Source organism: Paramormyrops kingsleyae, chromosome 7, assembly GCF_048594095.1.
Source record: "Paramormyrops kingsleyae isolate MSU_618 chromosome 7, PKINGS_0.4, whole genome shotgun sequence".
NCBI lineage: Eukaryota > Metazoa > Chordata > Actinopteri > Osteoglossiformes > Mormyridae > Paramormyrops > Paramormyrops kingsleyae.
In genome coordinates, this window is record NC_132803.1 from 11,135,357 (window position 1) to 11,157,523 (window position 22,167).

The 22,167-nt window shown below is 51.0% G+C and overlaps 1 protein-coding gene across 1 annotated transcript; it reads right to left on the minus strand.

The window, feature by feature from the left end:
• Positions 1-1,458: 1,458 nt before the first annotated feature.
• Positions 1,459-21,491, minus strand: LOC111842234 (WD repeat-containing protein 70). Its single transcript, XM_023808648.2, has 18 exons — positions 21,352-21,491; positions 20,631-20,690; positions 20,457-20,540; positions 20,154-20,235; positions 19,779-20,010; positions 17,105-17,164; positions 16,746-16,879; positions 16,034-16,187; positions 14,787-14,863; positions 10,806-10,980; positions 6,413-6,512; positions 5,730-5,814; positions 5,492-5,630; positions 3,983-4,083; positions 3,464-3,543; positions 3,221-3,337; positions 2,927-3,089; positions 1,459-1,935 (listed from the first exon to the last, which is right to left on the minus strand). The coding sequence occupies exons 1-18, from the start codon at positions 21,455-21,457 to the stop codon at positions 1,848-1,850; spliced, it is 2,037 nt and encodes a 678-aa protein (XP_023664416.2). The 5' UTR covers positions 21,458-21,491; the 3' UTR covers positions 1,459-1,847.
• Between the last annotated feature and the right edge of the window lie 676 nt (positions 21,492-22,167).

Sequence of the window (22,167 nt, forward strand, 5' to 3'; positions counted from 1 at the left end):
AGCACAGCGGGAGGGTTAGGTTTAGGGTTAGGGTTACCCAGGGGGTGCAGCACAGAGCGCCACAGTGCCTAGCTGGCTACATTCTTGCTTCCTCCTCCAGACCCCTACAGTAAACACAGGCTGGCTCTAAGCGCATAGCTAGCAGTAAATCTGGGCACCGGGGCCGAATGGCGCGAATACATTAGTGAAGCATTGATAAAGCGTCGATTAAGCGTTTCAGGACCCTGCCAGCTGCCTTTCTGAAGGGCATGTCGCTCGCTGATCCCCCTCTGCCCCCACTGCCAAAATCACCACCCTTCAGTTCCACCTATCACTGGGTGGAGTCTCTCATGCCGCTTTCTATTTAACGGAAATCGCTGTCAAATCCTCCATCTTTCACAGTAAAGACACTGTCTGGCTTGTCCTGGGCTGCAGTCACACAAAGCACAGATGTTGGGACACGGCCGCAGTTTCAGCAGGTCCTGGGGTCACCAAGCCATGCAAGGCGATCGGGCCGGGCCGGGAGCGGCCGCTTGCCCTCCAGCGCCGTGTCGGCTTACACAGGGCCGTACCCACTGCTAAACCCAGAGGATGACAGCAGTGCATGCAGAGGGCTCATGACATCACCTGCCCAGCACTCCTGCACTGCATGTGACATCATCACTCAGAATAGGAGCCGCTGGATTACGATGAGGCTGGATACGCAGGCTTAAGTTACCTAACATTACGGCCTGCTTCTTTTAACCTATTTTGGGCTTCATTTACCTGGGTGGATGGTTGTGCTGAGTGTACTTGCACCCTACGTGAGTAAGTCAGAGAGGCCGTATTGGGTGAGCTCTGGAATCACAATGCCACAGGGAAGTCAACACCATTATTTTGAACGCGATGCAGTAGGAGGCGCTGTGGTCTCCGGTCTCTTGTTGACCAGTTCAGATCGTCCCTGTTCAATGAGATTTGTTTCCACTTTTGAAAAAGGTTTATTTTAAAGGGTCATTTCTTGCCAAGCAGTCAGAAGCCACAGTATGTCAATTTAATGTCGAGATATCACAGTGTTCCCCTGGTGCACCCCAGGGTCTTGTTAAATTGTGAAAAAGTGCACAATCACCCCGCACAACAGAGGTGCACTGAGGTCTGTGCAGGAGAAAGGCTGTAACTTCAAATATTTATCTGATCCCAAAGTGTCACCAGTAAGGTTTGCCATGTCTGGCACAGAGCAGCTCACGGTGGACAGGATTCCCAGCAGGAAGCAGTTATGTATACGTGTTTGGAATGGAGATGGGACCTTCCAGAAGCTTCTGACGGTCATCTGGAATCGAGAGTGAGCGTACTGCACAGGCCACACGCTCCTCTTACAGTGCAAGAGGCCACAAGCCTCAGAGTCTGAGGATCGACTGCAAAGTGACCAGCAGTCAGTTATGAATGCAGGAATCAGTAAATGGGTGACTTACTGAGTGCCAGAGGGGACATAACTAGGTCTGATCAAAGGCAGCAAAGTTTTAATGATTTACTTGACATTTTTAAAACACTGAGCTGAGATGGCAAGCTGAGACACATTTGGGTTACGGAAGAATAAAGGATTCAGGAGGGAGGATTTAACATGCTGGGAGTGACAACACACACACACACACACACACACACACACACACACACACACACACACACACACACACACACACACACACACACACACACACACACACACACCCATATACCCACCCTCTCTCACACGCACACCCCCCCCCCCCCCAACCTCACACACAGGGAGCCCAGATCACACGCAGCATTCAGAGGCCATCTGGTGCTGCACCGGGCCCCACATGGCTACTGACAGCTCTGCTTGTCCAGTTGGAAAAGGCAGGGGGCACTACTCAGATCTTCCGTTTCTTCCATTCGGGTTCATCATCATCCTCCTCGTCCTCAGCCTCCACATCAGCGAAGACAGTTTTAGGCTGCGTCCTGGGAGAATGGAGGGATGGGAACAGCACCGATATCATCATCAGGCTGACACAAGCGGGGTTAATCATCAAGGAAGAGCTGAGGGGGACATGTGAGGTGAGGGACTGGCAGGGGGAGCGAGGCAGAGGAGGATGAGAGCCACAGCTGCAGCAGAAAGTGAGTGTGAGGAAGAGAAAGGTGTGCAGGACAGGGGCCTCCCAGTGACAGGAAGTGGCCCCTAGGGGTCCCTGAAGGGCTCTCGGCTTTTGTCAGTCAAGTCAAAATAGCTCATCTCAAACACAAACTGTCCTTTTCTAACACTGTCACACTTAGGGAAGCACAGGGACTGTGCACTTGGGGCTCTACATCGGCTTCTCATACTGCAAAACCTTCAGAAACCAAACGAAAATGCAGGAGGAATGCTGGCCATGTGATCAGAGCGTGTGTGGGTGTATGTGTGTGCAGTGCTCGTGAACCAGCACACACACACACACACGGGACCGTCCAAAACACTGGAAATAGCTGCAGTGAAAGGCCTGAGATTAATGAACGCAGAGCTTATAAACACAGTACGAATGGACTGTGTGCAGCCAGCCAGACGGGGAGGTCCAGAGAACACTGGAGACATGGTGGGGAGGAGACATAAAACAGGGGGGGGGCCGTCAGCATCCTGCCTGCTCTGAGACTGAGGAGGAACAACATGGCCATCCTGGCCCCGCCCCCGGCCGGCTCCCCCAGCTCAGACAGGTCTGCACCCCTGAGGCTCTGGCTTCCTCACTGGCTCACCGGGGCACTTGTGCTTTGCTGCCACAGGAATTCTGTTTACAGTGGCTCAGAGCACGTCCCCCTTACCCCTCCAGTAAGGGCAGCCTGCGGCCAGGCACGGCGGGGGGGGGCCTTCAGTCATGCACATCTGTGAGCAGTGAGACACCTGCCCAAGCATACTGAGGAGCGGAGCTGGCCTGTGATGACTGTGTGTGATGTCATGCACCCCCCCCCCATCACGCCGTACTTGGCATAGGCCGGGGCGATCCAGTAGGGGTCATTAGTGGCTGCCTTGGCGTGCCGCAGGATGGCCTCCCTCGGGTTACTGTCGTCCGTCTTGTCCAGAGCGATGTTCTTCACGATGTACGAGGAGAGCGTGCCGCCATGTGCCGCCACGCGCCCCCCCCGACCTGTCCGTCACAGGTAGCTGGTTACCACGCTGCCCAATCCGCATGGGCTACACATAACTTAAGGCGTGCTTCAGCCCAACCCCGCCCCCTAAATCAGAGCCACCTGACAAATCTGAAGGGGGATGCAATACCTGGTCCAGACACAGGGGGCTCTGGTTTGTGGGACCTGACCGGGTCCAGACGGTCCTTCTCCAGCTGTTTCCTGGTGCTACGCTGCCGGGCCTCTCGGAACATGGGGAGGGCGTGGGCTGGAGGGGGGGTGGAAGAGAAGAGGGAGGTGACACCCTCACAAGCAGACTGCACACTGGGCCCTACCTGCATCACATGACCGGTGTGACGGTACACATACATGGCAGCAATGATGTCATACTTACGTGTGATGATGTAATCCTGGGTCAGGGTCTCTGCATGCCTCTCCTTCCTTTTGTTCTTCACCACACATAGTTTGGCTCCTCTGTAACAATGACGTTGGGGGAAGAGTCTTTATAACAGATTACCAGATAAAAGATGAAAATTTGGCTCAGGGTGCTGACTAGTTTAGTACAAAACTAAATACTTAAATAGAGCCTATGGTGCTAACTAAGTTAGCATAGCACTAAATGGCTTGGGGTGCTGCCTCTCGCAGTACTGTGCAGTACTGTGCTCCTGTATTCCTAGATGGACCTTCTCCACATACCAACCAGCCTGTGGCTCAGTTCTACACTAAAAGCAGAAGGAGTAGAACGTCCTCTGTGCAGAATAAAAGCCTTGATCAAGCAGGACAATGTCCTGAATGTTAGGAGAGAGACAGAAGAACACAGGAGTGTGCACCCACACACACTCACAGACACACACTCACAGACACACACTCACAGACACACACTCACAGACACACACGCCGAGCTACAGCCTACCTCTGGCTCTTGACAGGGTCATAGTAGACCTTGGCCAGGCCATTGCTGGTTCCCACCATGATCTGGTTCAGCTTGGGGTGCCAGAGGCAGCGAACAGCACTCTGAGGAACAGAAGAGGTGTTATGAAGCTGGCCCACATAAAGGAGTCGTCAGATGTCAGCAGCTTCGGCGGGAGCCACGGGAGCCTGGCTTTGGAGGTGCTCCCAGCACACAAACACGTCTAGGTAACAGACTCCAGTTTAGTGGCTCATCTGCTCAGATTTATGGCCCTTGTGGAAACACTACAACTTCCACTTGATGGTTAGGAATTGCAGAGACAGCACCACCTAGAGGGCAAGGAACTACAGCCATACCAGCACGGCCGACTCGGAGAGGCCTGGAGACTGTATCACCCACGCTTCTGCGAGCGAGTGGTCATAAGACATGGGCCATGGGTATCCACACACCACTGCATGTAGTCGTGTGCAGTTGGTCTTTACACACACACACGGGCTGCCTCTCCAGCTCCGAATACCCAAGACACCAAACATCTCATGAAGAATGCCAACATCTCGCTGACCGGCAGTCGGTCGAGAAATTCCGTTCCGCCCCATGGAGCTGAAGCAGACCCAGGGAAAAAAATCCATGCAGAAGAGGAAGACGAGCCTGGACGTGCCTGGCAGCCATGGCGGAGACCCCAGGCTCCCAGAAGCCTCTGGTTACTGCTCACAGTCCAGCATTCACAGCATCCTCAGAGAGAAGCTACACCAAAACAGCACATCAAACCATCCCACCTCAGGACGTCATGAGCCAGACCTGAGGTTGCAGGAGAAGACTCTCATTGCAGTGCTGCTTGCCCCAACCTATAGAGGGCGCCCTGGTGCCATGTGAGGCATTTATGTGGTGGGGCATTTCCATCACCATTTCTCTAACTACCCACAATGCAGATCTTGAAACAGGATAGGGCTCAGACACATTGGCACCTCTGCCTTCAGACATTTGGCTGGTGCTCACATCTCGGGCTGCTGTGGGGGGAACAGTGCAAACACCGTAAACAGCTCAGCACGAAGGATGGCTCCCAGCAACCCCTAAGACCCAACAAGTGGGGAGTGTCAAGGAGCTGTGGAGAAGCCCAGAGGCTGATAACCTTCAGGCCACACCCCTCTTGAGAGGCCACACCTCCTGAGAGCAATGTAGTAACACCCAGGGGGCATGACTGAGAGGGGCAGGAATGACAAACAGCCGTGGAACGAGCAGACACACAAATCAGACGTGACAGGTCGCAGAAATGCTCCACACTCCTGATTTGTTCTAGTGTGCTGAGCGCAGCGGGTGGGGGGAGGATGGCAAACGTCAGTCACACCAAACGGAGCGAGACGCATGCTCACGCCAAGCAGCCTCAGAGACTGGGCATCCACTGTAAAGGTGCTGTAGGTCCAATAACAAAAACAGCATGTCATGGAAGGTCCTCAGACTGATCCTTCTACCACGTGGCCCGTGCCATTTGCAGCCGCGTCCAATCACACTCACCGAGTCAAACACCTCGATCTCATACACCTTCTGGAAAGAGGCTCTGTGGAAGAACACCAGCTTGCCGTTTCCCTCACCCTTCCTGACCGAGGTGCCCGTGACTAGCAGCTGATCATCTGGGCTGAAGCTGCAGTCTGTCCTGTGAGTGGAAGGGGGTGAAGGTTAGGTGGTGGGTGTGGCGTCTTTGGTTTGCTCCAGCAGTCACCCCCACCGAAGGTATGGCACCCAAAGCACTCACATGGGAAAGAAGCTGGGCAGGTCTGAAGCTGAGTTAAGAGGCTTCTTAAAGTTCCGGATGTCCCAGGTCTTCAAAGTGTCATCTCCTGGAGAAGCAGATAGAGGAGGGGATGAGGATGGCGCCGGGACACGCAGCCTTGCCTTTCCGTCTCTGCTCAGACCACATGCGAACAGGTAAAGTACACAGCAGGACCATAAATGGGCAGGAACAGAGTCCCTGTTACCTAAACCCAGGCTCTTATAATGGAATCTGTTTAATTGGTAACAGCTAAATAAATAATGCTAAATTTAGTAAATAATGAAGACTGTTCTGGGGGGGTGGAGAGGTTGAGAAATCAATTTTATTTGCAGCTTGCAGTTTTACTGCAGACCTGTTTTGCTGAACTTCAAGGGACAGAGTTTATATTAAAAAGGAGAGAAATGGGAATGACTGCAGTCCTGCCGGGCGGCACAGAGACCGGGGTGGGGGGGGACCTGTGCCATGTAGGACCAGGGGACTTTGTCCAAGCCACCGACAGGACGGGGCTGAGCAGGGGGCACAGTCATAGCTGGGGGGGGGGGGGTTATGCCATGAGGATCTGCCCAGTGTGTGCCCATTGCTGTCTCCTACCTTGACAAAGCTCACTATGGTGAGTCCCTTCTTAAAACTGCTGCAGTACCTGGGTGTGGTTCTAGGAGTCTCACCTCCTCGTGAGGCCAACGTCGTCCCATCATAGGAGAAGGTGAGGCAAGATGTGTCAGAGCCCGGGGCATGAGCTTGGCGACAGTGAAACTTGGTGTGCACCTATGACGGGACAAGAGACAGACCATCATGTCAGCTCAACGAACCCCAACCCTGTAAACCTTCAACAGGTTAGTCAGTCACCTAAAACCTATGCAACCAGAGGGGTGACATTTTTGCCAAACAGAACACTGTTTTGCCAAAGATGAGATAATTCTCACAAGCAATTCCCACATCACTCCTCACTTGACGTTTTGTCAACTTGGGTGATCTGAACACAACTCGGCACACTTTACAGCTGGACATGTCTGTATCCTTCTGGATCTCAATGTACTAGGAAGCTAATGTTAACGGGGAAAACTAGCAGATTTCGCAGACCTGGAAAAACAAACTTTTTTAATAGCCTGTTGACATAATCACTTTACATTCCCCCATGAGTTTTCAGGGAACTTTCGCTGAAGATGAATTAATCCTACATGGGTTTAGTTCTTTCTTTTCCTTCAGAGTAGCTGTTACAGTAACCCAATCTGGGCCAGGCCGTGGACCAGTTCAAGCTTCACCCAAATCCTTCAGTTGCCTGCAACATCTGTGCTACAAAAACAGGAGGGGCAACCCAGTGCTGATGGCAGAGGACCAGCTTCTCAGTGGCCTCGGCGCACCCAAGCTCATTCTGGCCGAACAGTCACACCACAAATCTAAAGTAACCTGCTCACAATTTGCATTTCCTTCCAGACTCTAATGCACAGTTTCTTTTGATAATGGGTCACTCCTGTGATTCTGATCTCATTGATATCAAGGGGTATTAGGTACGGCTGATGAGAAAAACACATTATCCATGCATCAATAAAAGTGATGCGTAACAGTCTTAGATAGGCTGTCAAGACTGAATATTTTTGTCATGCGACAAGCAACACATGAAGTGCCAGAGATGTACTTAAAGAGCATCTGTGCAGGACTGCAGTTGGATAGCCCGTTACCTGCCGGAAGAAACTCTGGTCTTGGGGTCCAGTTTGAACAATCCAGAATCAAGTGAACATATACAACTGAAGCACATGAGTGAGCGGGCCGTATACCACTTATGGACAAGGCCCTGAAATATCAGACTGATTTTGCTCCAATTCCATGTTAGGCCTGATGTATGTTGCTTCTTCCTCATCTGAGGGAAAGGGCTAAACATAACTTGGTGGTAGTATCACAAACTCCCGTCTGGCTCATCTCAAAAGCAAGCCAGCGAGGCCCCATCACCAGACCCCTGGCCCCAAACTCTGCCCCCTCTGGCTCTGCCCGTGACAGGGAACGAACAGAGAAGATTTCACGCTTCAGCCATATTCTGAAGAGGGAAGCCTGCCAGCCTTGTCTTTGTGGAATCTCAGCTTAAAAATGGATGGATTTGGGGGGAGGGTGGGGGGTGGCAGAGGAGGAAGCCGTCCCAGGCTTTGAAGGAGAGGTCGCCGTCTGAAGGCACACTGAACCCTCCCCAAAGTGATTTCATTCATGCAGCAGGGGAGTACCTGCTTAGCGGTAATGGGTTACAGAAGGTATGCCCTGGAAAGCTGCGCTCTCTCAAGAGAGAAACAGACTCCAGATTTACATAAAGGTTTCCATACCACACCGCCTTGTTACTACAAAAGCAGGCTGGTCATCCGAGGGGCATGAGCAGGGGGGATGTGAGCATGTGATGTGGGAGATGTTTACAAGCACGGCCATGGGCCACAAAGCTGACCAGAGGCCGCTCTGAAAGCAGACTGTCGGGGATGTGCAAGAGTGTAAACCCACATCTAAACGGACGACGGGTGGAGAGAGCAACACCAACTACTCCATTGCAACCTCACAAGACATTTGCTTTTTTTCAGGCAGAGGAACAGCCCAAAACTCCACTATCACTTGGTTCCAGAGGACCCGTGGGTGTAAAGGGATGGGGGGTTGTATGCAAAAATAATGACTTGGGACCCTCAAACACGCACAAACATGGTGGTAAGGGAACTGTTATGAAGTGCTTTAATGAACTTCAGAACCAAAACAGAGTGTGAGGAAGATCGAGAGACTTGAAGGAAAAACACATAACTGTCAGCAGTGAGGGATTCAGACAGCTGCATCGGACAGGACTCGGCTACCTGATCCTCGGAAGCAGCAGGACTAAGAGATCGCAAGACATTCAGACGGTGAAAAACCTACAGCAGTGTTTGGGAGGGGGAGAAGTGGGGTTCCAGCCACCAGGGAACGTTCCTAGAACTTTAGGTAACGTTAAGTGAAGGTCTTCTCAAAGTTGGCAGAGAATGTTCTTACTGTAATACTAATGAAACACATTTTATTGGTTAGCACTGTTGCCTCACACCTCTGGGATCAGGGTTCGAGCCTCTGCCATGGCTCGATGTGTTTGGAGCTTGCATGTTCTCCCTGTGTCGTCGTGGGGTTTCCTCCGGGTACTCCAGTTTCCCCCCACAGTCCAAAAACATACTGAGGTTAATTGGATCTTCTAAATTGCTTGTAGGTATATGTGTGACTGTGCCCTGTGATGGGTTGGCTCCCCATCCTGGGCTGTTCCCTGCCTTGTACCCGTAGCCTCCGCGATAGGACAAGCAGTTTCAGAAAATGGATGGATTAATGGATTTTAGTAAAGGTTCTGTCAATGTCAGCAAGATAAAAGTATATACCTGAAGATCCTTTTAACACAATTAATATTGAAAAATAAAATTTTAAAGCAATATTTCATAAGAGCGCTTCATGTGTATATTACAAACACACCGTTCGGTCTTGAACGCTATTACCCACTTCTCTTCCATACCCTTCATTAATTTCTACATTATTAGTCTTATTTGTAATAGCAGTTGTAGAAGTGGGATTCTGGGAATCTTTCTGGCTCCCTGATGGTTTTTCGCATCATGCTCATTTTAAGGATACAACAGGCTCATTGGTCATGGTACCATGTGATCCTGTTCAGTATTTATTGTATAACATTCCACAGTCTCTATGGGAATGATGTACGTGAGTTTGGAATGACAGATGCAGGTCAGACCCACACGCACACGTAAGCTTGCCCTTCAGCACAAAGCTCATAGCATCACATCTGGAAGTCCATTTCACCATCCGTCCTGCAGCACACTCTAAACGGGTCTGAGTCAAAACCACTTTCCCATCATCGGTGTGGCCACGTCGCCTAGCAACCTGCAAAACAGCTGGACTGTCGGTACAGTGTAATCAAAGTCCAGGACGAGACAACGCAGGGTACCCTGGGATCTCTTTCCTAGGATTCATCAGTCCCCGTCATCTCCAATCACAACACTGAGGCCAGAAGCCTCAGATCAGGACCCGTCAGAATAGATGAGCAGCCCCGACAAACCCTTTATCTACTCGACAGCCAGGTTAAGCTGAGGTGACAGGTGGAGCACTCCCGCAAGCCACTCCACAGCAGAAGACTGCGCACCCGTTGTCAGTGTACCGATGGGAAGCCGGGCAGCAGGAGACCGCACAAACAGATACAGACCGTCTCCCTGCCCGCCGAGGCAGGACTGACGCTTCAAAAATGTCGGAGCTTTTCCAACCCTGCTGACATTTCCCAAACTTACCCCCCCCCCCACACCTGCCTGAAACCCCAGATGATGAGGCCCCCGTCACCTTCACGCACTGTTTTTCTAAGCTGCTGAGGAATTCTGGGTAAATATTTAGTCTCGGGGGGCGGCCACATAATAAATTGCAGGTTGTCCCATCAGTCCTGCCCTTTTGCTAGGGAGAGGCAGCTGGATATCTTTGGGGGGGTGTGGGGGGACAAATCACAATTACTCACGATGAGCCACGAGACGGACGAGAATCACACAAAGGCTAGAATCACATATAAAAATGTAAAGGCAAAGGTCAAAGGTCCAGTGTGTGTTTTGTCAAGTTTGAACCCCCGCCCCCCTTTAAAATAAACACACAGTAAGGTCTTTAAGAACAAAGCTGCTGTCGGGGGGGGGGGGGGGGGGGGGCAAACTACTGAGCCACACTCTGGGTTAAAGTGGTGGGCGCTTAAGCGCTGTCTGGCCTTGCATGCACAGAAACAGAGCCTCATTTGTCTGAAGAAGCAGGGGCATTAGCTGCAGCGCCCCTAGTGGCAGCAAGCAGAATGAGAATAGGGTACAGGGCACAGGACAGAAAAGGCCGTGGATATCGCAGCTGCCATCAGCCGGCCCCTGGGGCGCCGTTCCGCCTCAACAGACTCACACAGGGCAGTCTGTCAGCCCTCCGATACAGAACACGCTGCTGACGTCAGGCTAATCAGGCCTATTCGCACCCCCATTACATCTATTCATGTACGGATTCCTCCCACCAGCCCAGCGCTACTGCTCATGCCTGCCCCCTGCAGGACGGGAGACTCACGCTGAGGTTGCGGTCCCAGATCTGGATGGTGCCATCCTGGCAGCCGGCCGCGATGAGCCTGCCATCGCGGCTGTAGGTGCAGCAGGTGGGCATGACGCGCTTGCCCTGCAGTGAGCGTGGCTTGAACACCGCTTTGTGCTTCTTCTCTGAGTTCAGGTCCCAGGTGCGGACCGTCCTGGGCAAGAAGATGCATGGATTAGAACCAAGCAGTCACCGCCAGAGGGGTGGGGAGGAGGTGTGGGGGACAGTGGGGGCAGATGTTTGGGTCCATAGGAGAGATGTAACATTACCTGAGTAAGGTACACACTGAGCCCTAACCCTTCACACACTGACCCCTTACCTCACACACTGATCTCTAACCTTCACACACACTGACCCCTTACCTCACACACTGATCTCTAACCTTCACACACACTGACCCCTTACCTCACACACTGATCTCTAACCTTCACACACTGATCTCTAACCTTCACACACTGATCTCTAACCTCACACACACTGACCCCTTAGCTCACACACTGAGCCCTAACCTCACACACACTGACCCCTTAGCTCACACACTGAGCCCTAACCTATACACACTGACCCCTTACCTCACACACACTGATCTCTAACCTCACACACACTGAGCCCTTACCTCACACACACTGACCCCTTACCTTCACACACACTGAGCCCTAACCTCACACACACTGAGCCCTAACCTCACACACTGACCCCTTACCTCACACACACTGACCCCTTACCTCACACACTGACCCCTTACTTTCACACACTGACCCCTTACCTTCACACACTGACCCCTTACCTTCACACACACTGAGCCCTAACCTCACACACTGATCTCTAACCTCACACACACTGACCCCTTACCTCACACACTGATCTCTAACCTTCACACACTGATCTCTAACCTTCACACACTGATCCCTAACCTTCACACACTGATCTCTAACCTCACACACACTGACCCCTTACCTTCACACACACTGAGCCCTAACCTCACACACACTGAGCCCTAACCTCACACACACTGAGCCCTTACCTTCACACACAGACCCCTTACCTTCACACACACTGACCCCTTACCTCACACACTGAGCCCTAACCTTCACACACTGAGCCCTAACCTCACACACTGACCCCTAACCTTCACACACTGAGCCCTAACCTCACACACTGACCCCTTACATCACACACTGACCCCTTACCTCACACACTGAGCCCTAACCTTCACACACTGAGCCCTAACCTTCACACACTGAGCCCTAACCTTCACACACTGAGCCCTAACCTCGCACACTGAGCCCTAACCTCGCACACTGAGCCCTAACCTCGCACACTGAGCCCTTACCTCGCACACTGATCCCTTACCTCGCACACTGATCCCTAACCTCGCACACTGATCCCTAACCTCACACACTGACCCCTTACCTCACACACTGACCCCTTACCTCACACACTGAGCCCTAACCTTCACACACTGAGCCCTAACCTTCACACACTGAGCCCTAACCTTCACACACTGAGCCCTAACCTCACACACACTGAGCCCTAACCTCACACACACTGAGCCCTAACCTCACACACACTGAGCCCTAACCTCACACACACTGAGCCCTAACCTCACACACACTGAGCCCTAACCTCACACACTGAGCCCAAACCTTCACAAGTAACCAAAAAAATACAAGACTTTTGGCATTATTAGTTTTTTTTTTTTAAATGAAATTGAGTTCTCCCTTGTGAGGACTGGAGAAATGTCCCCACAAGGTATAATCAAGATACTGCTCAAGAGGAACAGGGTTATACTGCGAAGATTGATTGGGGGGAAAAAAAACGTAGTTCTCAAAAATCCCATGAACTTTCCAAAAATGTTTGATATTTTTTATTTTCCACAACTCTTCTAGGTCTGGAAAACGTGATTTCTTAATTTTCCCAGAATTTTCATGACCATATGAACCCTGCCAGTCTTCACCTCTCCACCTGCTGAACACATCAGGGCTGAAAAGCTCCGCCACCACAGAGGGGTGCACATGTAAGCACAGAGCCTAGGCCCCAGAGGTCAGGGGTCAGGAGTCAAGAATCTGACCAAATTCAGTCAATCTGTCCAGATGGGACCTCAAAGAGGTCACAGTACCTTAACACCTCTGCCAGGGTTCTCATCATGCCAAGGTAATGCCCTGTGCCCTCTCCGGTCACCAATGGGGACAGCCGGGCAGAGGTGACCTCAGGCAGGGCTGGGGAGCACGGACAGGGGTTCGAGACGCTTCAGGGAGCAGGTGACCCTGCAGCGTCAGAGGTCCTGCCTGGCCCACATGCTCAGAGCGGCCCCCAGCTGTCCACACGGGGCCCGGCTGTCCCAGCACCTGTTCCAGGCAACGCGCGTGTTTGCCCTTTGACCTCCCGTTCATGTCAGGTTCTCCATTCTTTTCAAAACACAGGATCACTTTTCAAAAAGTGGCCCGTCTCTCTCAAACAGACACTAAACTGGTGTCACACCCGAATCAGCCATCGCCCCCAGATCCCAGCGGCAGGCAGCTGGAAGATGGCCGTCACCCCCCCAGGCGAGCCAAGCGAGTGGGATTCCACAGGCATACACAGTAGCATTGTGCTGCAGTCCAGATAGACATATTGCGCAGTCGGCCCAAACCCCTCAGTACCAGAGTATGGGAGGTCTAGTCCATATCACTATGGCGACCCATGATCCTATGATGTCACAGCTTCAAGCACTCCCACCCCCAAACATCCCAAACTCCCACCCCAGTTCCTCAAACTGTTGCTTGACCGTTCAGTGACATTTTTATGCTTCGTCAATTTGTCTTGTACAAAGAAACACAGGATTATGGTAATAATCCTGCACATGGAGTGTTTGCAAAGTGAGGTTACTGAGTGGTCATCAGACAGCTTCCGGAACCTGGGGGGGGGGGGGGGGGGCATCAGTGAGGAGCAGGAGCTCATCAATACACAGCTAGTGTCCAGAAAAAAGCCGCCCGTCTGTCAAGGTGCAGGGAGGGGCCAATTCACCAGAAGGCCCACTGACCCCAGATCATCACCAGGCGGGGGGGTGGTGGGGGGGGGATGGGAGTTTGCTCAGGGGGCTTCAGCCCCACCAGAGAAGTGAATCATGCTTAATTTAACTTTGTTAAAAATAGCACACAAAGCTTCCACATCCCACCAAGACTCCCGTCAGACAGAGCCCAGGGTGCAAACTCAGAAGCAAAGACCCCCCCCCCCCCCCCGGGAAGACCACCCTAGGAGCATGCCCACAGGATGCACTTCCCCAGGGTCCCTCGGCGTCCGCTGCTGGAGAAAGGCACGCAGCAGGGACGGGTCCAGGGACTGTGACCGGTCTGAAAGGTGCCCTTGTTCCCCCCTCCATGGCTACTCCGTTCCCATAGTGCCACCCCCTGGGAAACCGCTTGCTTAATTGGCTTAAAGAGTAAATGGGTGATTCAGGAGGAGAGCAGACAAAACCCATGCGGACAGACGAGCCCCTATTCTCAGCTCTGTCGGGCCCCCGCCAGCTCGCATTCACCTGGCAACAGCAGTGTGCGCACTGTGAATGGGGGGCCCCAGCGGAAGAAGGGCCCCCAGGCCTGTGTGTGGCTTCACAACAAAGCCACCCCAGCATTTTATAGGGCGCTCAGCTCTGTAGGGGAGGGAGTAAGTGTGCTCTCTACTGTAACGGAATTCTGCCCCCCCATCAGCTGTGCACTGCTGCCCCCTGCAGGCAGTTAGATTAATAACACCACAAATTCAGAGGTGGCGCTGTTAAGTTATAGGTATTGAAAGGAGCTAAAGATTACTGGACTGAATGTACCGGACTTCATGAAGAGGTGAAAAGGTCAGTCGGGAGCCATAAGCTAAACAAACTTTGTTGCAGATGAAAACACCATAATCACCATAGTTTTAATAAGAGGGCTGCAAACACATGCACAAGCTCTCCCTTAGGCAGAAGGCATGTGTTACCCCACTTACCCGTCATTGGAGCAGGTGAGGAATTCCTCCTTGATCTTGGGATGCCAGCAGCCACCGTTGAGCATGGCCGTGTGACCCTGTGGAGGACAGGACCAATCAGCAGCCAAGAGACAGGCCACGCCTCCAATAATCAGTAACCAGCATCTGCAGCTCGGATCGACTCTAACCCACTTTAAGCAGGGGTGGGTAGCTAGCGTGCAAGTGCCAGCCAGCCCCCACCCCCCCCAGTCTGACCCACAGCCAACACTAGTCAAGACCGTGACAACACTGCAATGGAAGCTGGAGAGTGTCAGTAGAAACAAATAACTTTGATAAGGAGGATGGAGAAGGGGCTAGCAGCATAAGGGGATGGCGGACAGCTGGTGAGGTTCCTGCCTACTCCTGCCAAAACACAGAGGACCACGGGGGTCCCGCCGCACCCCCCCCCCCCCCCCCACAAACAGGCAGGAAGAGCAGCGGACAGAAAGCGGGCGTTTGTTCAGGGTTCAGCTACAGGGAAACCAAGCCGGAGCAGAGAGAGGCAGCCAGGAAGCCCGATGCCTCCCCGGAGAGCAACAAACAGGCTAAATAAAGATGGGCGGGACGGTGCGGACCCTCGCCAAGCGCAGGGGGGGCCCTAACCGTACCCCTCACTCTAATTAGAGTCGCTTCACCAGGCACCGATTCACTGCACAGAACAAGAGTGCAAATTGGCGATAACTAAACAAAACCGGACTAAGTCCCAGATGACTGGGCAGCTGGACGAAGCAGGGTATTCTGGGAGGGGGCTCTCAAACCTAGGGCCCAGTCACTGGGCCTGCAAACAGCCCCCACCGTCAGTCAGCCAGCCTAGGCACGCTGCCAGAGATATTACTGTGCGCTGCTGTTTATGTGACATGGCCTGTAGGGGGGGACTAGCCTGCCACTGGAGCTCGCAGGGGGTGCTAGTCATCTTCTACAACTGGTGTACATTACAAGTCAGGTGGGCGCTACACCAGCACTAGCTAACCACTAGCCGTCGGAGGGTAAGTTGCTGCTATAGATGACAGCTGCCTTAAACTAGCTTTCCGCTACAATCAGAGAGCGTTAGCCTGTGCATCCCAATGTGTGGGATGCTGAATTAGGGCCAGAGGGCAGCAAAAAAGGCCGGCCCACCTCCCAGAGCCGTGCAGGGTGGAGGGTGAATCACTCACAGCCACAGAGCAAAGCAACGGAAATACAGAAGAAAACTTGGACATCCTCAGAGCAGGACGGCTCAGGCTGCCTACCTTGGTGTTGGCCATGTCCACGATGTACTGGTCCCCCTTAATACACTCCATAACCTGGAAGCCGTCTCGGTCCAGCACCTTGGCCTGGGCATTGCCAGCCACCACCAGGATGACATCACCAGTGATACTGTACTGCAGGGCCTTGATCTGGTGACTGACATGGGAGGACAGTCATCACCACAACTGCCACAATCACCACAATTACAACCGCTACTACCAGCACAACAATCACCACAATCACAAGTCACCATCGCGATCATCACTGTCACCACTGCATCACAATTGCCCCTCTCAAATCCCTCTGCACAGTATAACAGTGCACACACAGTGTGAGGTCCTGACGCTCTCGGGTTCAGCGTGACTCCCGGGAACACCCCGCCCGTCGTTCCAGGGGAGTCCCACTCCCCGGGCTAGCGTGGGGCCCTGGTAAGTGCAGCACGCTCCATTTGCCTCCCAGCAGCCCCTCTCCCCTGCTAATGTGCCATGCAGTTCTGCCTGTGTGACCCGGGAGTACCGGCACTGCCCGGCCCATTAACTCCCGAAAGCCTTGCCGGGATCCACATGGCAGCAGCGCTCAGCCAAGCCACCCAGTGCTCCCCTTCCGGTCTTGGTTTTCACTGCTGTGACGGGGAGGGAGAAGACAGTTTCTGCAGGCTGGAGGAATGAGAGCAGGGTGAAACGGTGTCCCCCCCCCCCCCAAAGGGGAACTTACCACTCGCACGGCTGCAGCGAGCGGAAAGCTTGCAGGGACGCATCCATGCCGGCAAAGTCCCAGAACTTCACCTCGTAGTCGTAGCCCCCGGTTACCAGCCGGGCCCCGGAAGGATCCAGAGCGAGGGCTGAAACCTGGGCGGGGACAGGGGGCTCAGCTGGGAATGGAGGTCACGTTTACTCACAGCACACGAGCAGAGCTGCTAACAAGTGTGGAGAGCTCACTAACCACATACAGTATGACAGAGAGCAAACCATGGCGCCACACTACTGCTGGGCTTAGCAGGGCCAGCAGGGTGGACAGAGCGCCACCTGCTGGAGGCTGGCTTGACTAGCAGTAGGGGAGTGGCCAAGACTTACCGTCTTACCGCCGTGCTGCAAGGTGATCTCATGTGTGTCCGGAATCCTCTTCACTGGGTTCTGTGAATAGTGGGGTAAGCAGATCATTAACTCAGCTGAAAAGAGCAGAGCTCATAGGACCCAAACTTTGATAGAAGGCTCTACAAACCCCCCCACCCCCACCCCCATCTTTCCCACAGCACTGTGACCCAAGACCCTGCACGTGTCTGCAGTGCTAATACAATTTTTGTTATATCCACCTATTCTGTCTCAAACAGTTACAGCCCAAGACAGCCTGGGCTGAGATCTTCCACTCCTGCAGGTCCAACCTCTGATGGACAGTAAGGTAGAAGCTGCCCAGACAGGCAGGAGGTTAAGAAGGTTAAGTTGGTTTGGGCAGTGATGAGGGCAGGAGGAGGGCAGGTGCGCCCAGGGTGATCCCAGCTAGGACCGCCTCCCAGACGCTGCTCAGAGATGCTCTGCCTTGACAAATCTCACACTTCACTAAGGCCCAGCAGTTCTCAATGGGGCTTAAGTCAGGCGATGAAGGCGGCCTAGTCGCCTATGGCTTACTCACTGGGGGCTTTGGGTGGGGATGCTGTAAAGCGCTTTGGGACAATGTAATGTTGTGATAATGCGCTATACAAAAATAAATTTGTTGTTGTTGTTGTAGTCAAAATTCAGTCATCTTTCCAGCCTTCCTTGGCCAATCTATGGAATGCTTTGATGCATGGGAAGAGGTACTGTCCTGTATAAATTTCATAGCCTTTTCAAATGCTGCGGACTACTCTTTAACAGTGTTCGAAGAAGTTATTTTATAAAAGTGAGCAGCAGATCTTAGAGCATTTACACCATCTGCAAGTCGGAAATTCACTGATAACTGCAGCCCACACCATCGCTTTTCATACCCCTCCTTCGCTCTAGATTCGGAACAGTTTATGATGCCCATCACAAATCCGTCCACTGGCCCATTCATCTGGTCAGCGGAGCTACTCCCATCTCATCCCACAAAACCAATGTAAAATCAGCCTTGATACTCTGCCCATTCTTGATGGTTTTAGCTTGTGTGCCTTATGGAGTTTGGACTGCAGCTTGAAAGATGAAGACACTTGATACTAAAGTGTTTCTGGAAGTCTCCCCTTCGATTTGACACATATCTCATGCAGTTAATTTATATCGTCTTCTCTCCACAAGCTTCTTCCATCTTCGTCTGGCTGTTGGCCACAAAACATTCCACTGAACGGCGATCACGACTTATAAGTTTGACAGTTTTGATTGCCTTCCATCCCACTAACAAGTGCTTTACCATTCTGTTTACTTTTGCTCTCTGTAATGTCCTTTTTGGCTGATTTTAATAGTGTAATAACTGTTTGCGTAATAATTCACGGTTTCATGTTATACTCCAAAAAGAAAGAACGAATACAAAATTGTGAGCATGCTCCATTTTTAAACGGCCCATTCTTAAGTGGAGATTCACCAGGATTGAAAATATCGGTCTGAAGAGAAGATACAAGTAAAATACACACTTGCCTAATAATTCTGCAGGGAGTGTATAATCACAACCCCAGCTGCAGAGTTTACACCCTGTGAGCAGTGTGCCAGGGCAATATCTAACAGGCAGTCCTCTGGGGCATATCAACATCAGAAGCTGACATGAGCCAAGAGATGGATGGGGGTCATCCCATACCAAATCACCCAGGGGGTCCCAGGTCACCCCCATAGATTTCCCGGAAAAAAATTCAGATGCTCCTATACCAAACTTATGGGGAAATTCCAAATATTAGGTCTGTATCTCTAATATTCTTGAAACTACAGCCTTTCGACATTTTAATTTTATGCGTTTTGCTGACTTCGTTTTGTTCCAGCTCCCAGCATTCATAGCTCCCTCGGTGCGGCCTTGAAACTTTGCGAATAGGGCCAACTTTGTCCATAGAATTCAATAATGTAATCAGATCAAACAATCATTTTCATGTGTTTTTTACCATGTATGCTTATGTATCCAAAGGTGATCTGACAAAAATCTGGTGTTGCTGAGCTTCCTCCTGGAGTTATGAGTTAAGAATGAGCTGTTGGGCTTTTGTTGCCATACAAATTCAACCAAAACACAAATATTACCATAGTTTAGTTTCAGAATTACCACAAAGACTTATTTCAAGAAGACTACATGGCAAATAAGTGAAAATGATGGTTAACTGCCTTTCACAATTGCTTATTTTCATGTCTTCGTTTGACCAATTGTGAAAAATTAAGCACATTTCAAAAAATTATTCTAGCAGTCCTAATAGCAGTAATACATAAGGTTTCCGCATAAACATAACCTAATATGTCATAAATGACAGGAAAGAAAAAGTCTGAGTGCTTTATCTATCTGAGTGAGAGGCTCTCCAATGTCACATTGTTTGGAATTTTCAGAGGGCGACCTGGGAAATTTTTCCTCAAGCTGGGTGATTTGATATGGAATGACTCATGGAGATTACTGAAGTTTCAGCCTTTGGTATTGTGCTGCCACCATGTGGAGGAACATATTAAGTCTTCAGAACACCCACTGCATGTTAGAAATGAGGTGCTGGGCTCTCAGAGACAGATAATCTATGGCACCAGTGCACCAAAGCAACAGAACAGAAAGCAGGTATGCCCGAAAGGGCCGTCTGCTCAATGGAGACGTATCCCACAATCATCTTCCTGATTAACTCACATCATCCTCTTCATCCTTCGTATCCTCATTTTCATCCTCGTCGTCGTCATCTGCCGTGCTGCCTCTATATCCTGGAGGCAGTGGAGGCCCCACGGGAGCATCATCATCATCCTCATCCTCATCCTCATCCTCACTCTCATCCACACCTGCCCCAGGAGGGACAGGGGGCCCTATAAGCTTGGAGTCTGAATCGGAGTCAGAGCCGCTGCTGCTGTCGTCCTTCGGTGTCTGCCTACAGAGAGACAGAGACATTACTCCAAAAAGCCACAGGATGGCAGCAGAGGGATCCTGCTGATAAAGGTATATCCTCGGCACAGGCTGCACAGGACTGTAATCATAATTAAAAACATAACGTAGAGGGGGGCAGGACCTTACCTGGGGCCGGAACTGGGAGGTGTGTTTCCACTGGGCCCGGAGCCGGCCGCCATTTCCTGTTCAACCTCCTGCTGCCTTTCCACTGAGCAGCATACATATATATACACACCACCATCAGATAAACTCTCATACGTGTGTACAGGGATACACACAGGTCACACACACAGACTGTTTTTGTCAAGGGAAAAGTGATCACAGGAAACTGTTCTGTAAAGTTCAATAATGTTTATACAGGGGATACCGCTAGTCTGGTAGAAAGACTTGTGATCTCTAGCCAGCTCTCAGCCCACAGAAGCTGCTCACCCAGGACTCGCTGACTCCTTTCTATGGCTGTCCGCCGGGTCTGCTCGAAGATGGCATCCAGGTCAAACGTGCGAGCCTTCTTTCCTGGATGGACAGAAAAATAAAAAGGACTGTGAGGCAATGGAAAAGTCCCATTTTATGTGTTTCAAATTTTGAAAAATGATCGTGACATACCGAAGCCGGAGAAGCCCATGACAGCCGTGATGTCACTGTCATTGCTGGTGCCCTGGGAGGCTGAAGGACCAGAACGAGGAAAACAGACAGAAACTTACACCCATAAAACAACAAATCTGCTCCTTGACTTAAGAACTACTACTTTAACCATGGCTGACTGTAGTCTGAAAGCAAGGTTGTCAACTTTGGGCATCTGGTTGGAGTGAGATTTCCAATTAGAGAGAAGTCTGCACACTCATTTACATGCATGTAAAAGTTTCATTACCTCGTGAATAGTGTGTATGGTTTTCTAACTATCCCAACGCTTCAGATGTAGCTAATTTTAGGTCTCTAATGGAATAGGATATATTTGCCGTAAGACTTCCTGCGTGTGCGTGAGTCTGAAAGCGTGAGTGTCACGGCACAAGCGTGAGAGTTGGCAACCCTGATGAAAGTATGCAAAGACGCATCAAGCATCAAGAGCGAGACGAAACCGGGTAAAATTACATACTGCGGTTTGTAATGGAATAAATCGGTCTGTGCTTAAACTCCAGGCAGGTGTGCATATACACAAAACAGTCTACTCTACTGACAGACGCTGACGAGACCATCCAGCTCTGTAGCTCAATAACGGTAAATATAATATGAAAAACTACAGCAGCCTATATATAGCCTATATATTTGGCCAGCTAATGTACGAGCACCATAAAGCTAGAAAACAAGTTCAAAAAATATTTCTCACCTTCGCGGCTTTCCATGTTTCTAAACCCACGGCGACCAACCAGGATGTTTGTGAACTGAGCTACTGCAAAGAGGGAACCAAGCAAGCAGAAAGCAGCCGCTGCCATCTAGTGCTCGGGAGGTGAACTTCACGCTATTCATATACTGTACCAGCCATGTATCCGTATTCCTCGCTGATTGGAATGAAACACGGATTGATCAGTTTGTATATATTTGAGTAGTTCAAGTCAAACAACTTTCACGTGTCCTCTCCTATGGAACGCTTTTTGTGACAAAATGAAATAATTAAAACGTAAATGAAATAATCAAATGTGAAATTATTTCTTATAATGCCAATTAACGTAAACTTGGATTATGTTCTGAAATTATTTCATCTTATTTTTTTATGTCATTTATTTCTTTGTGGGAAGTTTCTGATGTGAAAGGATGTTTTTTAAATCCATTTACAAAGATGATGCAATAATATTATTAAAGATCTGCTCCTATCAAGTGTCTCACAAAACAGTAATAATAATCATTGATCCTTGTGGGGAAATTCTTTTCTCCTACCTCACTTTCTTTCCATCACACACAGACACACGTGTAGGTGAGAGCAAGCATGGCACCTCAAGGGCCCACAGACGTGACTATTCTGCTCAAGCCTCACGGAACGCTGATGTGACTTACGAAATGTTATATTGTGGATGCAGCCTTCAATCTGCCCCCTTGGGGGGGGGAGTTTGGCAGCCAGTTTACCTTGGACCCCCAGACTTTTCCTTTCCACCCTACTTGGGAGTTTTTGTTTCCTCTCCTCCGTTGTCATCTGACTTTTTTTCTT

Excerpts from the sequence above, each read along its gene's own strand:
- LOC111842234 (XM_023808648.2), bottom strand. The coding sequence starts at position 21,457 with ATGGCAGCGGCTGCTTTCTGCTTGCTTGGTTCCCTCTTTGCAGTAGCT. Across the intron at positions 14,864-16,033 it reads TGGACATGGCCAACACCAAG|GGTCACACGGCCATGCTCAA; the intron begins GTAGGCAGCCTG and ends TGTCCTCCACAG. Across the intron at positions 3,544-3,982 it reads GACCCTGTCAAGAGCCAGAG|AGGAGCCAAACTATGTGTGG; the intron begins GTAGGCTGTAGC and ends TCATTGTTACAG.